Genomic DNA, 20,551 nt, shown 5'->3' with positions numbered 1-20,551 from the left:
ATTTTGATTGAAAAACGCTATAAATAAATTCAACAATAACAGTAGATTCAATGATTAAGAAAATATACCTGTACATGTCATTGAAGATGCTATCGCAAGTGTTGCAACGCTGCAGAAAATCGTGCGTCGACGCGTGTGCGATTAGAGCATCCTTGTCGACAAAATCTTGACTGCAAATCTCACACGTGAATTCTGAGGCTCGGTGACGTCGCCGTTTGTGTTTTTCCACATCTGTCACACTAACACCCATAAAGTTACACTGGGTGCACGGCACAGTCTTCGGCGTATGCGATTTCTTCACGTGAGCGTTAAGCATGAATTGCTGGGGATAATTCTTCCCACAGGTAACACACTTGAAAGGACGATGGATGCCATGCGCTATTCTGAGATGCGCAACCAGTCTGGTAACGAAGTGAAATTTTGCCTGGCACAATTCGCAGATCTTCTCACCATCTTCAAATCTGCAACCAAAACAGCAAGCGTTTGAATGATTATTATAGATAGAGCTTATTGTTATAGATCAACAATTTACTTACAATTTACTTACTAAAAAAATTACATTTACTTACTAAAACAATTTACTTACTAAAATAAATTACATCAGATCTATATAATTATTTTTATAACACAAATTGCTGTTATACACAAATAGAATATAATTTGAATTAATAAATAAATATCTACAAAGATATTTCATTAAAATATCGGAATTTCCGATTGAGAATCTAAAAAAATTTTAGAAATAAAAATTCAAAATTTATCCTTCTACACCAAATTAAATTAAATTTTTTAATTAAATTTTTGACACTTATTAGCTATATTTTTTAAATAGCACTGAAAAAAATAGTTAATTTTAAATCTTTTATCTAAAACCTAAATATACTATAATTTCTTACATTTTCTCGTGGGAATTATAAATTGAATTTCTCAAAATAAATTTTGAAATAAACTTGAACTTCTGCGATATTTGTAAATTCATTATCCTCTGTGAACTTGAAATGCACGCAAGAGATATATATTAACATACATTATGCAACTCACTTCTGTCCAAGATCAAACAAGTCCCCATTCTTCATCTTCAAATCGTGATTATTCGTCCACTGGCTGCAATGATCGATACACATTTACGTAAAGCGTTGTAGAAAGGTAACTGTAATTCTACTAACATTCATTCGTTACCTATAAAATCGATGCTTTTATAAAATGCGTTTCCGCAGCTGAAAAAAACTCACACAGATCGTAGAAAGTCACAAGTGACGAATGAGATTCAATCACAAATTTTAGAAACAAAATATCATTTCTAGTTCCAAAATTATTTATGTTACATTTATTACAAAATATTACAATCGCAGTCAACAAGTCAGTTCTAACTAGAGAGATCGAAATGTATCGGATTCGTCGTAAGTTTTCCATTTCATAGCTTAGGTTGCGTGATCTTCTCATGCATTTTGCGATGTCTCTTGAGCAAGGTATTGGACACAAATCCCTTACCACAATCTGGACATTGGTAAGGCCTTTGACCTGAGTGATATCGCAGATGAAAAACCAAGGATGTCCTCTGCGTGAAACCGCGGCCACACTGTGGACATATATGCGGTTTATCACCTGTATGCGTCCGTTTATGAATATTCAGATTCTCCTTACTGGCGAACCTCTTATCGCACATGTCGCATTCAAAAATTTTCTCGCCTGTGTGGCTGCATTTGTGCACTATCAGTCGTCTCATCGATGACAATTCTGCACCACACAGGTCGCACAGGTGCTTCGCCGGAACGTTCGTGAAGCCGTGCTGATTTTTCATGTGCCTGTCCAACAGTCTTTTATACACAAATCTCTCCGGACAAAACTTACACGCGTGCCTCGTCCTCGCGTTTCTCACAGTTACGGCGGTTTGTTTGCCAGTATGATGCATCCCTAGATGTACTAATAAATTCTTCTTGTATTTGTAATGCTTACAACAGTGTTCACAGCGATACGGATTCTTGTTGGTGTGCGTATTCTGGTGCTCTATATACTCGGTCCTGTAATAAAAGCCCTTGCCACACGTCTCGCACTTAAAGCTATAGTCCTTCGCATGTCGACGACGATGGCACTCCAGATTGGACTTCTGGTTAGTGCTATACTCGCAGAGATCGCAATTGAACACTTTCAGCCCTGTGTGAATTAGTTTGTGGCGAGCTATATTCATCGGGCTGCGAAATGTCTTGCTGCATTCATCACAGCTAAATGCCCGGTCGATGTTGTGCAGATTCTTCAGATGCTCCACGAGCTTCCGCGTATGACGGAAGCGAGCCCCACATTTGACGCATTGGTGAACGTCGCGCGATCTACCCCGTCTTTGCCTGAAAGGAGAGGAGAATAATGAAATATACGTTTCACGATGGAATTTTATAAAAATATAAAAAAAAAATTAATTGAAACAATTTTCCACTGAAAAATTAAGCTACATTTTTGTAATAGATTTGTAATAAAAATCTTAAACAATTTACTTTTACTTCCTCAATTTGTGTAAGCGTTACCTACCCTTTTCATCACTTTGTCTTCAACAAATAGATATGATAACATAAAAAAAAACCTTAACAATATATTAAGAAGGTACTGACGTAATAATTCTGAAAAGTTTAGCAGTTTTTCTATAAAATTGAAATAGAAACTGTAAATAAGAATAAATTATTTACGTCTTGTTATTAAATCGGCATAATATTTTTACGTTCGATTAAATTATTTAAGATTACAAAATTACAAGATTAAGTTTTGAAGATTACAAAATTACAAAATTTTGTAAATAAATTTAAAATATTTTATTTAAGATATTTTCAGGCAAATTTCAAAAACTAATTTTTAAATAGCTTTTATGAAATGATTTTTAAAAAGAAATTATTCTCTATAAATATATATATATATATATACATATATATATATATGTTAATTACAACTATTACAATATAATAAATACGCATCAGGCTTGTAAAATAAATATTGCAAAAACGAAAACATTGCATCTAGTTCGTTATTTTTAAATAATGGTTTTTTCATAAATTTCAAAACATAATGTTAAGATTATTGGATATCTTCTTTTTATTTTATTCGTTTAAAAGAAGTAAATACATAATTATTTATATATATTACATTATATATCGTAACCTTGTAAATAAAATAATTTTGAAATTTTGAGAAAATGTCGCGTGTATAAAAAATTTATATAACAATTAATTGGAATGATACATCTCCTAATATAAAAATCATTAATTCTGTGCGTTCCAGGTTTAATCCCGACTCTCTCATGCGCATGCTTGATTTTATAAAAGTTTCTAAAAAAGTTTTAAGTTTTGTGAATGAAGTAGTATGAAATGAATTTTAATCCGAGAATAAATTGATACGTACATAACAATTATAATTATATGTATATATAATGTACAAAATTCTCCTCTGTCTAAAATCTCATTTTTTTAAATACACGTCAATTAGTTTGATAATACATCTAACTAAAAATTATATTATTTAGAATTAACTTAATCGCGACATACAGAAGCAGACGTTGAGTAGACAGTAAAAATTTAGAATTCAGAAAATAAAATTAAACTTTCTTTTTAATTTTAAATTTTGAAATTTATGATATTAATGTTATTATTTTAGAAATTTTGCATTAATTATTTAAAAATATATTTCGAAGCTTTTAAGAATCAGTTGTTCCCTTAAAATAATCTTTGATATTCAGAGAAATAAATTAATATTAGAATAAAGAGAATAAATTGAAATTCATAAATTTATCACAATAATACGTCTTCGCGCGGGGTCATGTTCATTTTGGGATTAATGTAAACAAATTTAATGAATCTACGTTGGGGTAATTTTTCAAATATTTAGCTATCTACTTTATCTTGTTGCGTAGAAGAGACTAATTCCTGTGTAAATTCCATGATTATTTTCTTAATGGATACCACAGGCAAGGGCGGTAACGGTCCAGGATGCCGTTTCCTGTGACAAATAAGTCCGGGTTTCTGTGCAAAGGTATGTCCACATATGTCGCAGATATACGGTTTTTTGCCGGTGTGAATTAATATGTGTTGTTCTTGTGCAGTCTTTCGGGGAAAGGTTTTGCCGCAGACTGGACAAGAGAACGGTCGGATACCCTGATGAATCCTCAAATGAAGGTCCAAGTCCCTCTTTTGACCAAAGGTTTTGCCGCAGGTGGGACAGATGACCTTCTCTTTTCTTTCATGCCAGATCAAGTGTTGGTCGAGATACTCTTGAGTGGTAAGACCACGCTTGCATATTTTGCATTCATAAGCCGGTTTGTAATGTCGATACTTCATGTGCGCCTTGATAGCGGGAACGTTCTTGCAGGCATGTCCGCAGATGCTGCAGATAATGGGCGGTTCACCACTATGAACTTGATTCATGTGTTGTTTCAGGTCGTTTTTTATTTTGAACTGCTTATTGCAGACCGTACAAGAATGCTGAAAACCGCTAGTGTGTTTCCGTATAAAGTGATCCTTCAAGGTGCATTTGTTGTTGCTCTTGTAGTCACAGATGCTGCATGGATACAGGAGAGGTCCGTGAACGTTCATGATATGGCGCTTCAATTCTCGCTTCAGGCCAAAGCTCTGGCAACAAGTTTGGCATTGATATTTGTGCAAGCTCATGTGTTTTATCATGGTAGCTTTCTGGCTAAAACATTGGCCGCATGTGGCACATTCGAAGGAAAGTTTAGGTTTCTTTTTGTCGATTTTGTTTTGACTGATTTTGCTCTGTTTTCTCGTATCCTCTTTTATTTTTCTTTCTCTCCTAGCGATGTATCGTTTGATTTTATTTGGTAATAAATCGTACTCGGGTAAGCATTCTATGGTTTCGGACAAGTGTTCCACATTATTGGCGTCCATGACCAGAGGATCCACAGGTGAATCACTAAAACATAAATTACGAACAAATTAAATTTGATTACACACGATGCAAGACTTATCTCTGGATATTGAGCTTACTTACTTGAGATATTAAGAGTGTTGAATGATTTCCAGTATTTTTTTTTACACGAAAATATTTTTAATCTACAAAGAGAATGTAAAAAATATGAAGATATCATAAAATCAAATTCCAAGTAGATCATAATTTACGTAATGTAAATTATTTTTAAATATGATTCAATATTAATAAAAAATATAATTAGTGATTTAAAAAATGACTACTTAATAATAAATTTTATGATAAATTTTTTAATAATAAAATAAAAAATATTTAATCCAAAATCTTATCACTGACTGTCAAAAATACTTTCAAATGAAAGAAAGTAATATACTGTACATGATTGAATATTATGATTTATACAAAGACTAATTAATTACATGTTATACTTGAATACAATATTGATATCATGCATATATACACACACATATGTAAGATATATGTATGATATATATGTATACATAAATATATATATATATATGTATATAATAAATAAAAAATTATGTATTCTTCAATTTCTTTCATGCTATATTCGTTATTGCACATAGGAAATTAATAATGTACAAAATTTATAAAAATCGTAATTTTTATTGCAAACTACATACAAAATACAATAGAAAATTGCAAAAAGGTATTCATACTTCAAAACTTGACATAAAAAAAATGTGCATATGTATTGCACATACACGCGCACACGCGCATATATTACGCACACACATATTCGTAGATGAGTCAATAAATAACTTTAATTTTTATCATCTTGAGTGTTACAAGCAAAATTAAGGTTGCGTACTGCCTGACCTATTTTATATATATTATATTATATGTATATATAATTATATATTTGTTCAAAAAGTGTATCTTTATTATACGTCATAGTCAAAATATCTCGGTAGATGTATACACTTATTGTATCTATTGTAATGTATACATTTACCAAAGTTACTTTGACTGTGACATATACATATATCAAAACCAATGTAAAAAGCAATTTTTATAAGCATGTAAAATATCTATATAAATATCATATTTATATCTACAAAATATATAAAAGTTATATGTAGCTCTTCTGTATAAATAAAAAATATTGTTTAAATAATAACTTTTTCAAATTCTTATTTTATCATCGCGATCTTTTTTATGCCAAATTTACTACCGATGTAATCACGAAATATTTAACATCCACAATTCATTTCATCATGTTGTACTAGAAATACTACAAATACATCTTATTCATATACATCTTATTCAATCTTTATGACCGCGTTTTTCATCGCGTATTCCTTCGTGAATTCGGTGACAATGTTCTTGATAGAGACTACAGGTAGCGGAGGCAGTGGGCCAGGATGCCTCTTTCTGTGACAGATCAAGCCGGGCTTTTGGGCGAACGTCTGACCACAAATATCGCAAATGTAAGGTCTTTTTCCGGTATGGATCAACACATGTTGTTCTTGAGCAGTTTGCCGCCGAAAAGTCTTTCCGCAGACAGGGCAGGGAAATGGCTTCACTCCAGTGTGTACTCTCATGTGTGAGTCCAAATCGCGTCCCCGGAATCTTTTGCCGCAAGTCGGGCAGAGGACCTTCTCCCTAGTTTCGTGCCACATGAGATGTTGCTCTAAGTTCTCCTGCGTGGTCATACCTCGTCGACATATTCGACAGACAAACTCTGGTTTGTAGTGTCTATATTTCATGTGGGCCTTGAGAGCGTGGAGGTTTTTACTGAAATGACCGCATACGTCGCACACAATCGGCGGAGCTTCGCTATGGTTTTGCTTCACATGATGATTCAGAGCCTTTTTTATTTTGAACTGCTTGCCGCACGTATCGCACGCGTAGTCATAGTTGTTCGTGTGTAGCCGGATGTAGTGATTCTTCAAGGTTCCCTTGTTGTTACTCTTATACTTGCACACGCTACACTCATACATCTGCTGTCGATGATTCTTCTCAATATGGGAGGCCAGATAACGCCGCAGGCTGAAGGTTTTCGGGCAGTCGACGCATTTGTGTCTGTGTTGCTTCAGATGTTCGGCGAGGTTACTCTTCTTCAAGAATTTACGGCGACAGTGGTCACACTCTACATACATCTTCTTCTTTCTAATCGGTCGATTCTTTTCAGTTATGATTTGCTGATTAAGTTCTTCTCTCATTAAATTCATATTTATCTCTGACAGTCGTTCTTCACGTTTTATTAACGATTTTTCTCTTTCCGTCCGCTCACATTCAATTCCGACGAATGATTTTTGGATATTGGATTCAACGTTCAACGGATCCACTCTAAAACATAAAAAAGCAAAAATTCGCGTTAACCATTAACTATAAATCAAAGGAAGGATTGCTTATACACCTGTCGAATAAAATCATCGGGTGGAGGAGGAAGTAGCTGGGAACAATTTATAATAATCATTGGAAGCGATTTAATAAACATTCGGATGTTTTATTGTCGTTGTTCTTTAAGTTACCTTCCTAAACGTGATTAGAAGTCTTCGGAGATTTGTGAAAATTAAATATCAGCTTTTCATAATGCAACACAAAACTCTCGGATCACCTAAAAAAAGAGTGCTTATCAGTACCATAATTAATTATTTGGCATAATTAATTAATGGCAAATAGTAACTTACCTGGTAACGAATAAGTAAATTCTACAGATCAATGTATAATTATCGGGAAATATAGAATAATCAGAAACAATTTGGAAAAAAACGATTTGAATTAATTGTTCATATATTTAAAATAAATTCGCTGTACATGTACGAACTAATACATCAAACTGCGTTTCTTACAAAATATAACATCACATAACATCATTAACAGAAATTCGTAATATACTCAAGCAAAAATAAAGACGTCTTATCCTATAATTGCAATTACTGAAGACATTTATAGTAAGATCACGTACTTATATTGAAAATTTATCTTCAAAAAAGTTCTATATCTTAAAAAAAAGTAACGTTTAAATAAATGATTTAGTTAGTACTTTCTAAATTTAATCGTCAGACTTCGAATTAAGTATTTGGTAAGTTTTTCGTTTTGCTAATGTAATTCTTAACAAATTCACTCACGATGCCTATCACGGGTATAACCGGCAGTTTTCCGAGCGGTCCAGGGTGCATTTTTCTGTGCCATAATAGGGCAGCTCTTCGCGAATATCTCAGTCCACATATGTCGCACGCATAAACGTTACTCATGTGCGTCAAAATATGTTGCACTTGATTCGCCCGTTTGTCGAAAGCCTTCTGGCAGACCGGACAGATGTAAGGATTGACGTCGCCATGGATGACCACGTGTTTATTTAAATTATTTTTGGTGAGAAAAGTTTCTCCGCATGTTGTACAAATGTAACTATCCATATTTCGCGTGCCTTCATGCCGTCGTAGGTGCTTCTCCAGGGAATCCATGGTGTGAAGACGTCGCTTACAAATCTCACACTGATAACCAGTCTTCAGGTGAATGAGCTTGGTGTGTGCCTTCAACGCGGTGAAGCTATTGTAGATACGTCTACAGATGGTACATCCTACCGAGAGTTTTGTGTGCTGGCTATACATGTGCCTCTCTATTGCATACTTCGACTGGAATTCCTTATTGCAGGTGGTGCACGTATTGCAGAAAGGGTCTACCAATAAGTGGTTTACGACAAGGTGCTTCTTCATGTCCGCCTTGTTCCATAAAACAGAGTAGCACAGTTTACAGGTATATTTAGGCTCGCCGTGATGCACGACCATGTGATGCTCTAGCTTCTCCGATGTAACGAAAAGCTCGTTACATATTCTACATGTATTCTTGTGAAGATGCATGTGCTTTTTTAAATTTTCCTTCGTACGGCACGGGAACGAGCAAATATCGCAGCAATAACGTAAGCGTTTCATTACACTGCGGTTTTCTTTACTGCTATCCGTGTTGATTATATCGACGATATTCGAAGATGTGTTGATAAAGAATGCGTGAGAATCCCGAATGCCTTCACTCTTGATTTCGTCCATTTCTAGCAAATCAAACCTACGACATAAAAAAATTCTTTGTCAAGAAATATACAAAAATATGAGAAATGTGCCTCACTCGCTTATACTATTTTCCTTTAAAGATTTAAAAATTTCACTTTGACAAAAAATTTCGATTATAGTCAACTTTAACGGAATGAGCTCTCTTAACATTCTATAAAAAATTTCAAAGCTTCAAAAATAAAGATTGTAGAAAATTTTGCAGTGTCTTTTCAACAATTATTAAATTTATTATTTTAGCTAATATTTCAGTATTTTATTATTTTACAATAATACAAAATATTAACAAATCGCATCTTTCTTTAATATAGATATTACGATTGAAGATACTTAGAGAACTATACAGAAGGTTTAGTGAAATAACAAAAATTCATAAGATAGCATTGTTAATATTTTATTATCATTCATTATTTTAACAATTTTAGTACTGTCTTTAGAGAATATGTAAATGTCATGTCAATAACAAAAATACAACGTACATACTTTCTTCAATTAAAATAAAACATCACAATTAGTTTTTAATCTAAAAACTTAAATACAAATATTTTTAATAAAAGAAATAACAATCAATATGAATATACATTTATAAGAGTAGCGCTCATAAATATTTTAATACTGATATGTTGTATTTCACAAAAAGTTAAATATCTCGATGAAAAAAAATCGTAAAGAAATTTTCGATCAAGCATTGTAAAACGCAAAAATAAATCTTTAAATTTGTACTTAAATTTTGTTCTACAATACTTTGTTTCTAAATTACAAAAAATACTTTTATATTATATATAGTCCGATGTTTCATCAAACTGCAGCACTTTAAAATAAGACAAAAATATTGCAAAAAATATTTAATTTTATGTAATTTAGGAACAAAATGTCGTAGAAAAAAATTCAAACATAGATTTAAAGCCCTATTTTTGCAATGCATAGTCAAAAACTTCTCTACGATTTTTTTTATTGAGTATTTAACTTTTCTTAAAGTGTGACAAAAATATTAGTAATATATCAAAATATTTATAAGTGCTATTATATATACACATATACAAATTATATTAATATTATTAAATCGACAATACTTGCATCAAGATGCGTTGTTCTAAAATGTTTTATTTAGCAAAATATTTTTTAACAAAATATTCTAGTACAATAATATAAACTTTTTCTTCTCCTTGCAAAAATTCTCTCTCTACTACGTAAATAAATCCTTTTAAAACTAAGATCTTTTTAATACTCGTATTCATAGTCAAGTTTTGTATTTAAGGCTACTTAAATAGGTTTGATTACAAACACGGACATTTGTCTTAGTTTTAAAAAGATTTATTTACATAGTCTGACACATTGCACGAATTCGTTTTTCTTCTTCTAAGGCATTAATTCCTCTTTTCCATTTTCGTCTTCAGCAGGTTTTTCAATAAGATAATCTATTGATATTGTAGACAATCAAGATAAAGGATGATTCTTCCTATGTATGATCAAACTTCTACTTGAAGCTTTGACTGTAGACGTCGCAGATCTGATGTTGATACACATCAGTAGATGCTGTTATTACTTGTTTTGTTATTACTTGTTCTGGATCTCTTGCCGTGCAGCCACACGTCATGACACCATCGTCGTGATACCTCACGTGCGTCCTTAAGAAGTTTTTGCTGTTCAAGGTCTTACTGCAGTAGACGATAGTCTTTCGGCTATTGTACAACTTGCTGTGCAAGCAACTTTTATGACTTCCTCTTATACGCATGCCAAAAAAAAACCTATTGTAAATGCGACTCATATGCTGTCTTTTAAATAGATACTGGTACTTGCCGTATAGGTCGCATATTGTTTGGCGATTGCATTTATTGCACATGCCTATGGAATCCTTCTTTGGCAGACATTACACACATATATAATTCTAATACTCTCATAGCATCCACTTGTATGTGTAGGCAATATCATAGCGAAATGATATGCATTTATGCATTTCTTCGATAATTCAAAAGAATTTTTAATAATAACAAATTGATAATCTCAACTCAAGAGATGAAATTCAACTTCTTTGCAATGTCCACGGAAATGAAGATAACTCCTTCTATGACTTTTCAAGCTATGCCTTAAGAATAATAAGATGATTGCCATTGTAGATCCAAATTCTCTTGCTCAACTTCTTTTTCCTGACTATATTTCTTGAATGTTTTTTCACTATAGATTTTCACTTTATGCTTAGATAAAATAAAGATAACGAATATGGTTTTCTTGACATATATTTTTTTTTGTATATACAAACTTACTTTTAATTTGGATTTTTCTACTTCTCGGGAAATCGGAACTGCGACAGACCGTTCTTCGTTGTATTTTAAAGAATCCATACCGATTATATTCCTAAAAGTTTCAGAAAAAGATTATTATTTTTATCATTAAACTCTCAACATATCTGATTAATGCAAAGTATACTTACGTATATTGCGACTTTATGAAATGTTTCGTAAAATTTGAATCATTTTCGAAAGTGACATAGATATCCAATAAGCAAATTGTTAGCAAATTGTCGCTAGATTAACATCAAACTTGCAAACAGAATTGATAACAAATTCGGTGTGATTTGTATTAACAAAACTTGTATTTTATTATTTGGTATCTTTTTGTCGATAAAATTTGTAGTAAATACTACAAAATTTGTTTTCACAGACTTGGCTGACTGGGTAAAAGTTTAGTTAAGCATAAGCTATTACAACAGGATCACAATGTTAATACTATTAATATTCTTTAACTGAATATATTATATATGCTAACTAAATTTATTATTATCTAAGTATAATTTACAATCAAAAATTATCAAAAATATTTCTTTAAAAGAGAAATCTATGTTCCTGTGCACATAACTTACTAACTAGTCTAACTTTGTTGAACACACTGGAAAAAATCTGTTTGCATTAATTGGAATTCTGTTTGAAAATGGACAAATCAAAATGTTCTGGTTCAATCTATTGTAACTCTACTAAAGATAATCAAAATTCTGATTGATATGATCAAAATTTTTTGATTTCTGATCTATTTCAGAAATTTGTCTCAGTGCAGTTATATATTAAAAGAAATAATTCTGCTATATGTCTTTCACATATGAAATCAATCAATGTAAAATTATTCAAATTAATATTAATGTATCCTCTAAAGAACATGTATCGTGCAAAAATCGATAATAATTATTTAATTTTATGTAACATAAAACAATATTTAATATATAGGGTTTATTTTAATCCATCCAGTAAAATATTTCAAAATTCTTAAGTTAAGACAAAACTGTTTTAGACAAAAGTTGCTTAGTTACTAGGGGGAAAGAAAATTAACCTTGAAAAGATGTCTCTAAGATAATCTTACTGTCAAGTGAAGATTACTTAAAATTTTTTAAATAGAATTGTATATTTTTTTTTACATTATATGATTTCTCTAATTATTCTGCATATAAAAGTATTAAAGTAGAGATATCGAAAAATCAATGATTTTCGAGTAATATTATAATATTTTATTCTAGCACATTGACATGAAATATTAAATATCTTGTAAACTGTTCATTTTTAATAACCTTAATTCTTTTATGCATAGAATAATGATAAATCAATTGATGTAAAAAAACATAGTTGCTAATAAATAAAATTATGTAATTCTCATAGAGCATAGCAGCACTTGTAAAGCACTAAAAAAGCGATTATATAAGCTTTTTTAGCGCTTTTGTTAATGCTTTGTAAGCACTATGTGCTTTAGGATTATATACTGCAAAATATATAATTTTTTAAATAAACTATGTGTTTTCTTTACACCGATTGATTCATTTCATTATTTTGTACATAAAAGTACTACAATTATCAAAATATGAATAGTTTACAAGATGTTTAATATTTTATGTTAATATGTGCCCCAAAATAAAATATAAAATAGCTCGAAAACTATTAACACATCTACCTTAATACTTTTCAATATATATCTACCTTAATATTTTTATGTAATTAAAGAAATCATATTATGTAAAAAAAACTACATAATTTCAATTAAAAAGTTTTAAATAACTTTCATTTGACTCTAGGGACATCTCAAGGTCACTCAAAATCACTATCTTCTTTCCCTTTAGCAATTTTTTTTTTAAACTTAAGAATTTTTTAAGATAAATTAAGAGATTCTACTGGATAGATTAAAATGGATTCTATATAAATACTGTGCTACATTTAAACAATTAATTCATATTCTTATATAAAAATGAAAATATTTCTCTACATATAACACTATTTCTACGTAATAGAAAATTTTACTATACAATAATATTATAAAATAGTTATAAAAATTTTATTATACAGCAATTATATATATATGTATATATATGTTATCAAATATATTTAATTTTAGCACGATATACTTTTCATTCAAAAAAATTATCATTTTACGAATTCTAAGAGACATTCTCTAAGATAAAAAATAAGAAAAAAAAAATATTAATAATCTGGATACATAATAATGTCTCGGTATATTTTACGGAATTTACTTTTAATTATGACTGAGGGTTCGAAAAGGAAATTTTTAAACTAGATTAAATAAAAAGATATCTTTCAAATAAAATGATATTTTATTTAAAAGATGACAATACAATGTCAAATTTATATAATTTCATTTAATATTATATAATTTTGTTATATTGTTTTTAATTTATCTTCAAAAATATATTTCCTGATCGAACTGTCAGAGTAAATTGAACCCTTTAAAAGAATAAAATATTTATCTTAATGTGGTAAAACAAAAAAAGACATTTCTTATTCGTAAAAAAAGCACTTTTTGAAAATCATTATTGATTTATAAAATCAATTACTAATTTTTCTGTTTAATTTTTAAATCTAATCTTAAATAACAGAATAAATAATTGAGTATCTGTTCATTATCTTATATTCTTTCCAATTGTAAAATTTTTTAATTATCATGCACAGATTGCGAATCCGAATTTATATCAATGAATGAAATAATATATGAAATATTCGTATAAAATATATTTATAATATAAAAGAGAAGAAAAGAAATAAGATTTTTAGTGTAACGATTACATGTTCTTTTTACATTTACCTTCTATTTAAATTTATCTTTTGTAAAATAATGTTACATTGAAGAGAAAACTTACATAACTTTAATTTATCAATTGTACTTACATTACTTTATAATTAATTTGTATTATTGTAGCTATTATTGTACATTGCATTCTTTTTCTACTTACAAAATCATCATTTGCAGCAATAAATAAATTGTATCATTGGTCTTATTTTCCTTTAACCAATAAAATAGCATTAAGAATACACTGTTCAAAAAATGGCATAAAATATTTTGAACATAGATTGGTCAACTTTGCCCAAAATTGCTGACATTATCTGCATTACCAAATATGCACTACGGCGAGGTTGCTGGATGGATTTTGTATATCGTGCTACTGAGTATATACTGTAAACTTCAGTAACTCATGTTGCCTCCGCGTTGATCGATTACTGCTTGCAGTCGACTCCTCATATTAATGCAGGCCCTACTTTCTTTTTGTAATGTCATTCCAGATTTGTACCAGAGCTTGTGACAGTCTCTGAGATTGATAGATTGTCTTGCCAAATTTCTTAACACGCAACATATCCGGTAATATAGATAATATCGCAGTTAATAGTATATGTAAAAAATACGAGAGCTATTTTAAAGTGTTATAACTTTGCAAAAAAAATTGCATCAACTTGTTTTTTTTTTTGGGGATTAAAGGGGAAAGTTCAAACTTTATGTCGTTGCAAATGACATTCCCAAAAAGTTTTACAAAATCCGTACAAATTCCGTCAAACTTTGCAATTTTCAATATGACAAACACATCCTCATATTTTGAGTTATAGTAGTAGAGATGCATTAAATTTAAAATTTGACCGTAGCGTCTTAAAGTAAAGCTTTAATTGGGGAGAAAAAAAACCATTATCTTTCAATGTAATTTTTCACAAAATTATCATCAGTCAAAGTTGGTCAATTTTTATCCAAAATTTTTCTATGCCATAATTTTTTTTAGCAGCATGTATTGAATAATAACCAAATAAAAATTATCGTCGAAATAATGTATAGCTATATTTCTTCAAGTATAGCTATATAATGTATACTATTTAATGTATAGCTATCTAATATATAGCTATATTTCTTCTTAATAAGTCCACAAATATAAATGTTATGACGTTATATAACATTATACAATTCGAAATGTATTTTACTGATTAAAGAAACGTATAGTTTTAATTTTACTGTAACAATAATCATCAGATGCGAAAAGCCGACATAAGTGATAAGATCAGTTCTTCTATTCTTAGAAAGATGTAATTTACAATTGCTAGCTACATATCTACATTTAAACTTATTTATTATATATATATTCAGTATCCTAAACGATTATTCAAACTTTGGAAATAATGAAATAATTATACATTACAAACAATCATATTCTTATCGTTAACGGAATATTTTTATCAGTACATTCTTATTACATTGAGTAATTACTGGTCAAATTTTAAAATTGTAACTATTTTTTGACGTTTATAACTTCTATAACATTATATGTAGATTTATTAGCGATAATTATAAAGAATTTCATAATTCGATAAAACTGGATTTTTAAAGAAATAAAATTAAATAATTACGTGAAGAAATTTGAATAATCGACAACTTGTTTACTGATATTTTTTCTTTCTTTATTTTGAATTTTCAGAATCACGAGTTTTATTGACACTTAACTCTCCATTTTTCTATTGTTCATTGTTTAGATTTTTCTCTTTTGCTTTCACTTTTTACATTTGTCTAAAACGCAAAAACAATATGCCAAAAAAATAAATAATTAATAAAAAACAAATAGAGGAAAGAGTAAACAATATGAAAATTGAAAAGAGTCTAATTGTATTATTAAAATACATGTATAGTAATCGATACATGATCCTGCATGAAAACATAAGACATACAAATAAAAATTCCGCTTGTAATTGTCGCTTAAGCTGTTAATATTTCTGTACTAACAATATGTACATGAAATTTATCAATTCTTATTTTTATTCCGTAATAATCACATGCTTTTGCTGTTTTAGACACTAGTAAAAAAATATATACTTCAACATATATTCACACATGACGAATTAAATGTTCAATACTTCTTCCTCATTGGTCTCCTCTTCGTTTTCTGGCGCGTTCATTTCCTGTACATATCCATCAGTGAATTCTTTAACAAAATCTGCGATTGGCATCACGGGTAACGGCGGATGCTGGCCAGGATGAGTTTTTCTGTGGCAGATCAAGCCTGGCTTTTGCGTGAATGCTTTGCCGCATATATCACATACAAACGGACGCTTGCCGGTATGAATAAGCAGATGCTGACGCAACTGGGATCTTCGCGCGAAGGGTTTGCTACAGATCATACAGGAATGCGGTTTACATCCTGTATGTACCACCATGTGCCTCTTGAATGAGTCTTTCTTTGTAAAAGTTTTACCGCATTCCGCGCAGACTATTTTGTCACGTTTTTCATGCTGCGTCACCAAGTGTTGATCCAGATTTTCTTGTGTTACCATACGTCTTTTGCAGATGTGACACTCGTATTGAGGTTTGTAGTGTGCCCACTTCTGATGGACGTAAAGCGAGCCGGAATTAAGGCACAGTTTACCACATACGTCGCACTTGACCGGCTTCTCTTTATGATGAAATCGTATATGATTCGTTAGATCCCCCTTGACCTTAAACTTTTTTGAGCAGAAATTGCAGTGATGCTCGTACTTGTCCGTATGTTTCCTCGTAAAGTGAGACTGCAAGGAATGCTTCGATCTGCAAATAAAGCCGCAAGCACTACAAGGAAATTTCGTGTTGGTAGACCGTCTCCGGGACTTCCAAGTTTCATGCTTCCTGTCCAGGTGAGCAGCAAACAAACTCTTCTTCTGAGTTTTAAAGCCGCACACAGCGCATATGTAAGCGTCGTTCTCTCTTATGCACATCTTCTTTTTATGATTCCATGCTACGTGTTTTCTAAAGGCTAAAATCGTATCAAATGTGTCCGAGCACAATTTGCACTTCATAGCCTCACTGGAGTTCTTGGCAGTTTTCATACGCGATGCTTTATTGCCAGGGGAGGGAGCAATGCTAGAGGGGAGAGCAATGCTAGGTACATCTAGCATTGCTTCCTCAAGATATTCTATTTCTCCCTCATCATCATTTATATCCTCCATCTGATCTTCGGTTGTTTTCCCATCTGTCTCTGTATTGGACGCAAGTTTCTCGATAGTCACCATACTGCCCTCTACTTTCACCTGATATAAATCTCCAGCAGTTTTGCCATCCACAGCTTCACTGATGCCGTTTAGTATGATCGGTTTTATATCCAGTTCCTCTATTGCCTCAACATTTTCATTAAGAATGCTCCCAACATTGTATGATTTCTGTTCCGTACAAACGTATTCCTCCTCCGAATAATTCCGTTTTATATTATCTATATCAATATTCCCATTTTTTATTATTTCTACTTCCTCCTCTAATGATTCTACTTGATCTAGTATATCCTCGTCCGGTAAAGGCACATCGCCTTCAGGCACAAACGCATAATACGGTTTGCCATCAAATTCCAAAATTTGCCACGTCTTCATTACCAGCGATTCATTACCAAAGATGAAAATGCCACGAGAATTATACGTGTCTTGGTGCCTGAAACATCACGGAATGAAATAATTATTAGAACAATTATATGTGATTTTTATTTTATACCGCAAAAAATTATAAGCTAGAAGTTATCATTTATTCTATAATATAAATTTAATCAGAGATCACAGATCAACGAAGGTACTCACAAACGAGGAGCTAAAACTACCCTTCTTGTTGATCAGCATTACACTCCGTTGCAACCTACATTAGTTACGAAATTATCATAAAATGGGAAAATTCGAAACAAAATATTAAAAAAAAAATAAAGTATTGCACACAAGTACACATCCAGTATAATCAATACAATTTATTTTAACAATTTTAGAAGTATCCAGTTAGAGTTAGCTTATTTCTAAATAATACATCATATTATACTACTAAAAACATTGATGAGAAATGAAAAATGGGTCAAGTAATATTTAGAACATAAATAACAATAAAATACAAACTATAAATGTCTCATAAACAATGTTGTTTATAATTGCAATTGACTTAAAATTCGCATAATTGTGATGCTTAAACTTTAAAAGCAAATTAAAAAAAAAATAAACGTAAGTTTATCACTTTTTTAATTTTTGCGTATTTTTAAATAATGAAATATTTTTATATTTATATATTTTTGAATAATGAAATATTTGTATATTTATATATTTTTATATTCTTTTATTTACATATTTTTTCGAAAAATTAAAAATTTCAAGGTAAAATTTTAAAACTCATATATCATAAAATAAAGTGCATCAAATTAATGAAAATATTAAACTCAATGCAAAAATATTAAATCAAAATAAGAATTAAGAAGCTTTACATATCTCGTAATATTAGAAATCATTCATAACAAGTTTCGTATTACTATTATCTATTGTAAACTTTGTGATTTTCGTAAATTTCATTTTTACAACTGAAACTGATTTTTACAAATTTTGTTTTTACCACAAGTTTTTATAACTTTTTATAAAAATGTGCTAATTCTATTCATTTAAATTTTTCGTATCTTTTCTGTATTAACGCTATCAGTCATAATATATTACAAGCCTCATATTTAATACATTAAATGCCTCGTAATTCGTTTTTGTTTTATATTTCAGCGACCAATAGTATGATTTTATTGCATGTAGACACATGTAATAATTATTTATTTAAAATTATTTAAATTACTTATTTAATCATTTTAATCGTTACGAGAGAGAAAAAAAAAACAAAAGATGAAGATTGCAAAGCACCGATGACGTTTTCAAGTTATGCGATTTTATTTCTTAATGAATTCCTTCAGTATATGGTCGATATGCATCACCGGTAAGGGCGGCAGATCGCCCGAGTGAATTTTCCTGTGACAAATGAGACCAGCCTTTTGAGCAAACGTCTTGCCGCATACGTCGCACGCATAGATACGCTCGCCGGTATGCAGAAGGAGATGCTGACTCAGGCTGCTATGCCTGGCAAACGCTCTGCCGCAGACTGTGCAGTTGTACGGCTTGTCGCCTGTATGAATTCTCATGTGCTTCCTCAAATCGTAATTTTCGAAGAAGGTCTTGCCGCATTGCTCACACACCGACTTTTCCTTCCTCTCATGCTGCGTCAGCAAGTGCTGATCTAGATTCTGCTGCGTTACGAGTCGTCGATGGCACAACGGACATTCATATTTTGCCTTGTAATGCGCATGTTTCTGATGAGTGTACAGACTGTGGCTATTTCGGCAGGTCTTGCCGCAGACACCGCACACCACCGGTGACTCCTGATGATTTAACCGGGTATGGGTGGTGAGATCACCCTTAACTTTGAACCCCTTGCCACAATGCTCACACGAGTAAGCGTAATGTTGAGTATGTTTACGGATGAAATGTGACCTCAGGCTCTCTTTGCGGGTGAACACCAAGCCGCAGACGACGCAGGTAAACTCGCGCTTGTCACCGGCGAATCTGTCATTGTTCGCGATACCGTCGTGCTTCTCGGCGAGATGTGCAATCATCGTGGATCTCTTATTGCAGCGAAAGTCGCATGTTACGCATGGGAGAGGTGCCTGCTTTTGCGGCACCTCGTCAGTGAATGTAGAATTTTCTTTCACGTCCGTTTCGCATCCGCGCATAATCTCCGCCGTGTGCGTGAGCTCATGACGTTTCAGTAAGTACTTGCTCTTGAAGTATTTAAGACAGACGTCACAGACGAACGGATTGCATTTTTCTTCACAATCCTCCTGTGACTTCTTTTCTTGTTTACATGCAAAAGTCGATGTTTTTGCTCCAGTTTTATTCGTCACCGCTTCGCTGGCAAAAATATCCGCTGTCGGCTTCCTACAACATTACAAAGATATATCTTTATTACGGTTCTACAGCTGGCAAGTATACAGATCTTGGACTACTTACATTCAAATCTAAATTTGCGAAGACACATTGGTACGAGCAGAATTAAATTTATTCTCACCCCTCTACTCGGGGTTTAAAAACAAAAATTTTGTTGATGTGGGAAGCTTATAGGATAACAATGGCATTTTTTCGTTATGTAATCACAGCTAAAGCTATTTTTTTTTCGTCTTCTGATATTTGAAGACAAAGGTAGCCTTAGCTGTGATAGCTTCTGGTTGGATAACGAAAAAACGCACCAGATTAATCGTAATGGATCACAGAAAGATTGCAACATTTTTTTAGATGAGTTTCGGAATGCACTTTGCTCAACTGGAGCGATTGGTTTTTATCAATTTTACTCATATGGATTTAACCAGTTACGTTTAATTGCTCTATGAGCTTTAGCTCCGAAACCTATTAAAAAAAAAGTGTTGCAACCTTTCTATGACTCACTATACATAATATTAAACTATTAAATATATTAGCATACTATAATTTTATAATATATATTCATATAATATTAGAAAATAGAATAAAACTGTTACAGCAGAATTGTAAATT

At 31.4% G+C, this 20,551-nt stretch overlaps 2 protein-coding genes across 7 annotated transcripts in view; both read right to left on the bottom strand.

Annotated features, from left to right (window-relative positions):
• Nucleotides 1-20,551, bottom strand: part of LOC105143375 (uncharacterized) — a 72,882-nt gene that overhangs the window by 1,497 nt on the left and 50,834 nt on the right. The window contains exons 5-6 of one of the 6 annotated variants that reach the window (XM_087404656.1): nucleotides 1,042-1,104; nucleotides 69-461 (exon numbers count right to left, since the gene is read on the bottom strand). In XM_087404656.1, coding sequence (XP_087260782.1) covers nucleotides 69-461; nucleotides 1,042-1,104 — 456 coding nt within the window. Of the gene's footprint in view, nucleotides 1-68; nucleotides 462-1,041; nucleotides 1,105-1,278; nucleotides 2,343-3,060; nucleotides 4,909-5,530; nucleotides 7,237-14,677; nucleotides 17,652-17,935; nucleotides 19,940-20,551 lie in introns of those variants that run through there. The other 5 variants (XM_087404657.1, XM_087404653.1, XM_087404655.1 and 2 more) reach the window with 5 other exon arrangements.
• LOC105143309 (uncharacterized) lies at nucleotides 7,666-11,307 on the bottom strand. The gene is made up of 2 exons (XM_011051550.2): nucleotides 11,222-11,307; nucleotides 7,666-8,955 (listed from the first exon to the last, which is right to left on the bottom strand). Exon 2 carries the CDS (start codon nucleotides 8,937-8,939, stop codon nucleotides 7,965-7,967), a length of 975 nt encoding a protein of 324 aa, XP_011049852.1. The 5' UTR covers nucleotides 8,940-8,955; nucleotides 11,222-11,307; the 3' UTR covers nucleotides 7,666-7,964.

This window comes from Acromyrmex echinatior, chromosome 3, assembly GCF_024713525.1.
Source record: "Acromyrmex echinatior isolate Ae372 chromosome 3, ASM2471352v2, whole genome shotgun sequence".
Lineage (NCBI taxonomy): Eukaryota > Metazoa > Arthropoda > Insecta > Hymenoptera > Formicidae > Acromyrmex > Acromyrmex echinatior.
The sequence above is the reverse complement of the archived record's forward strand: the minus strand, read 5'-3'. Positions and strand labels throughout refer to the sequence as shown.

Excerpts from the sequence above, each read along its gene's own strand:
- LOC105143309 (XM_011051550.2), bottom strand. The coding sequence starts at position 8,939 with ATGGACGAAATCAAGAGTGAAGGCATTCGGGATTCTCACGCATTCTTT.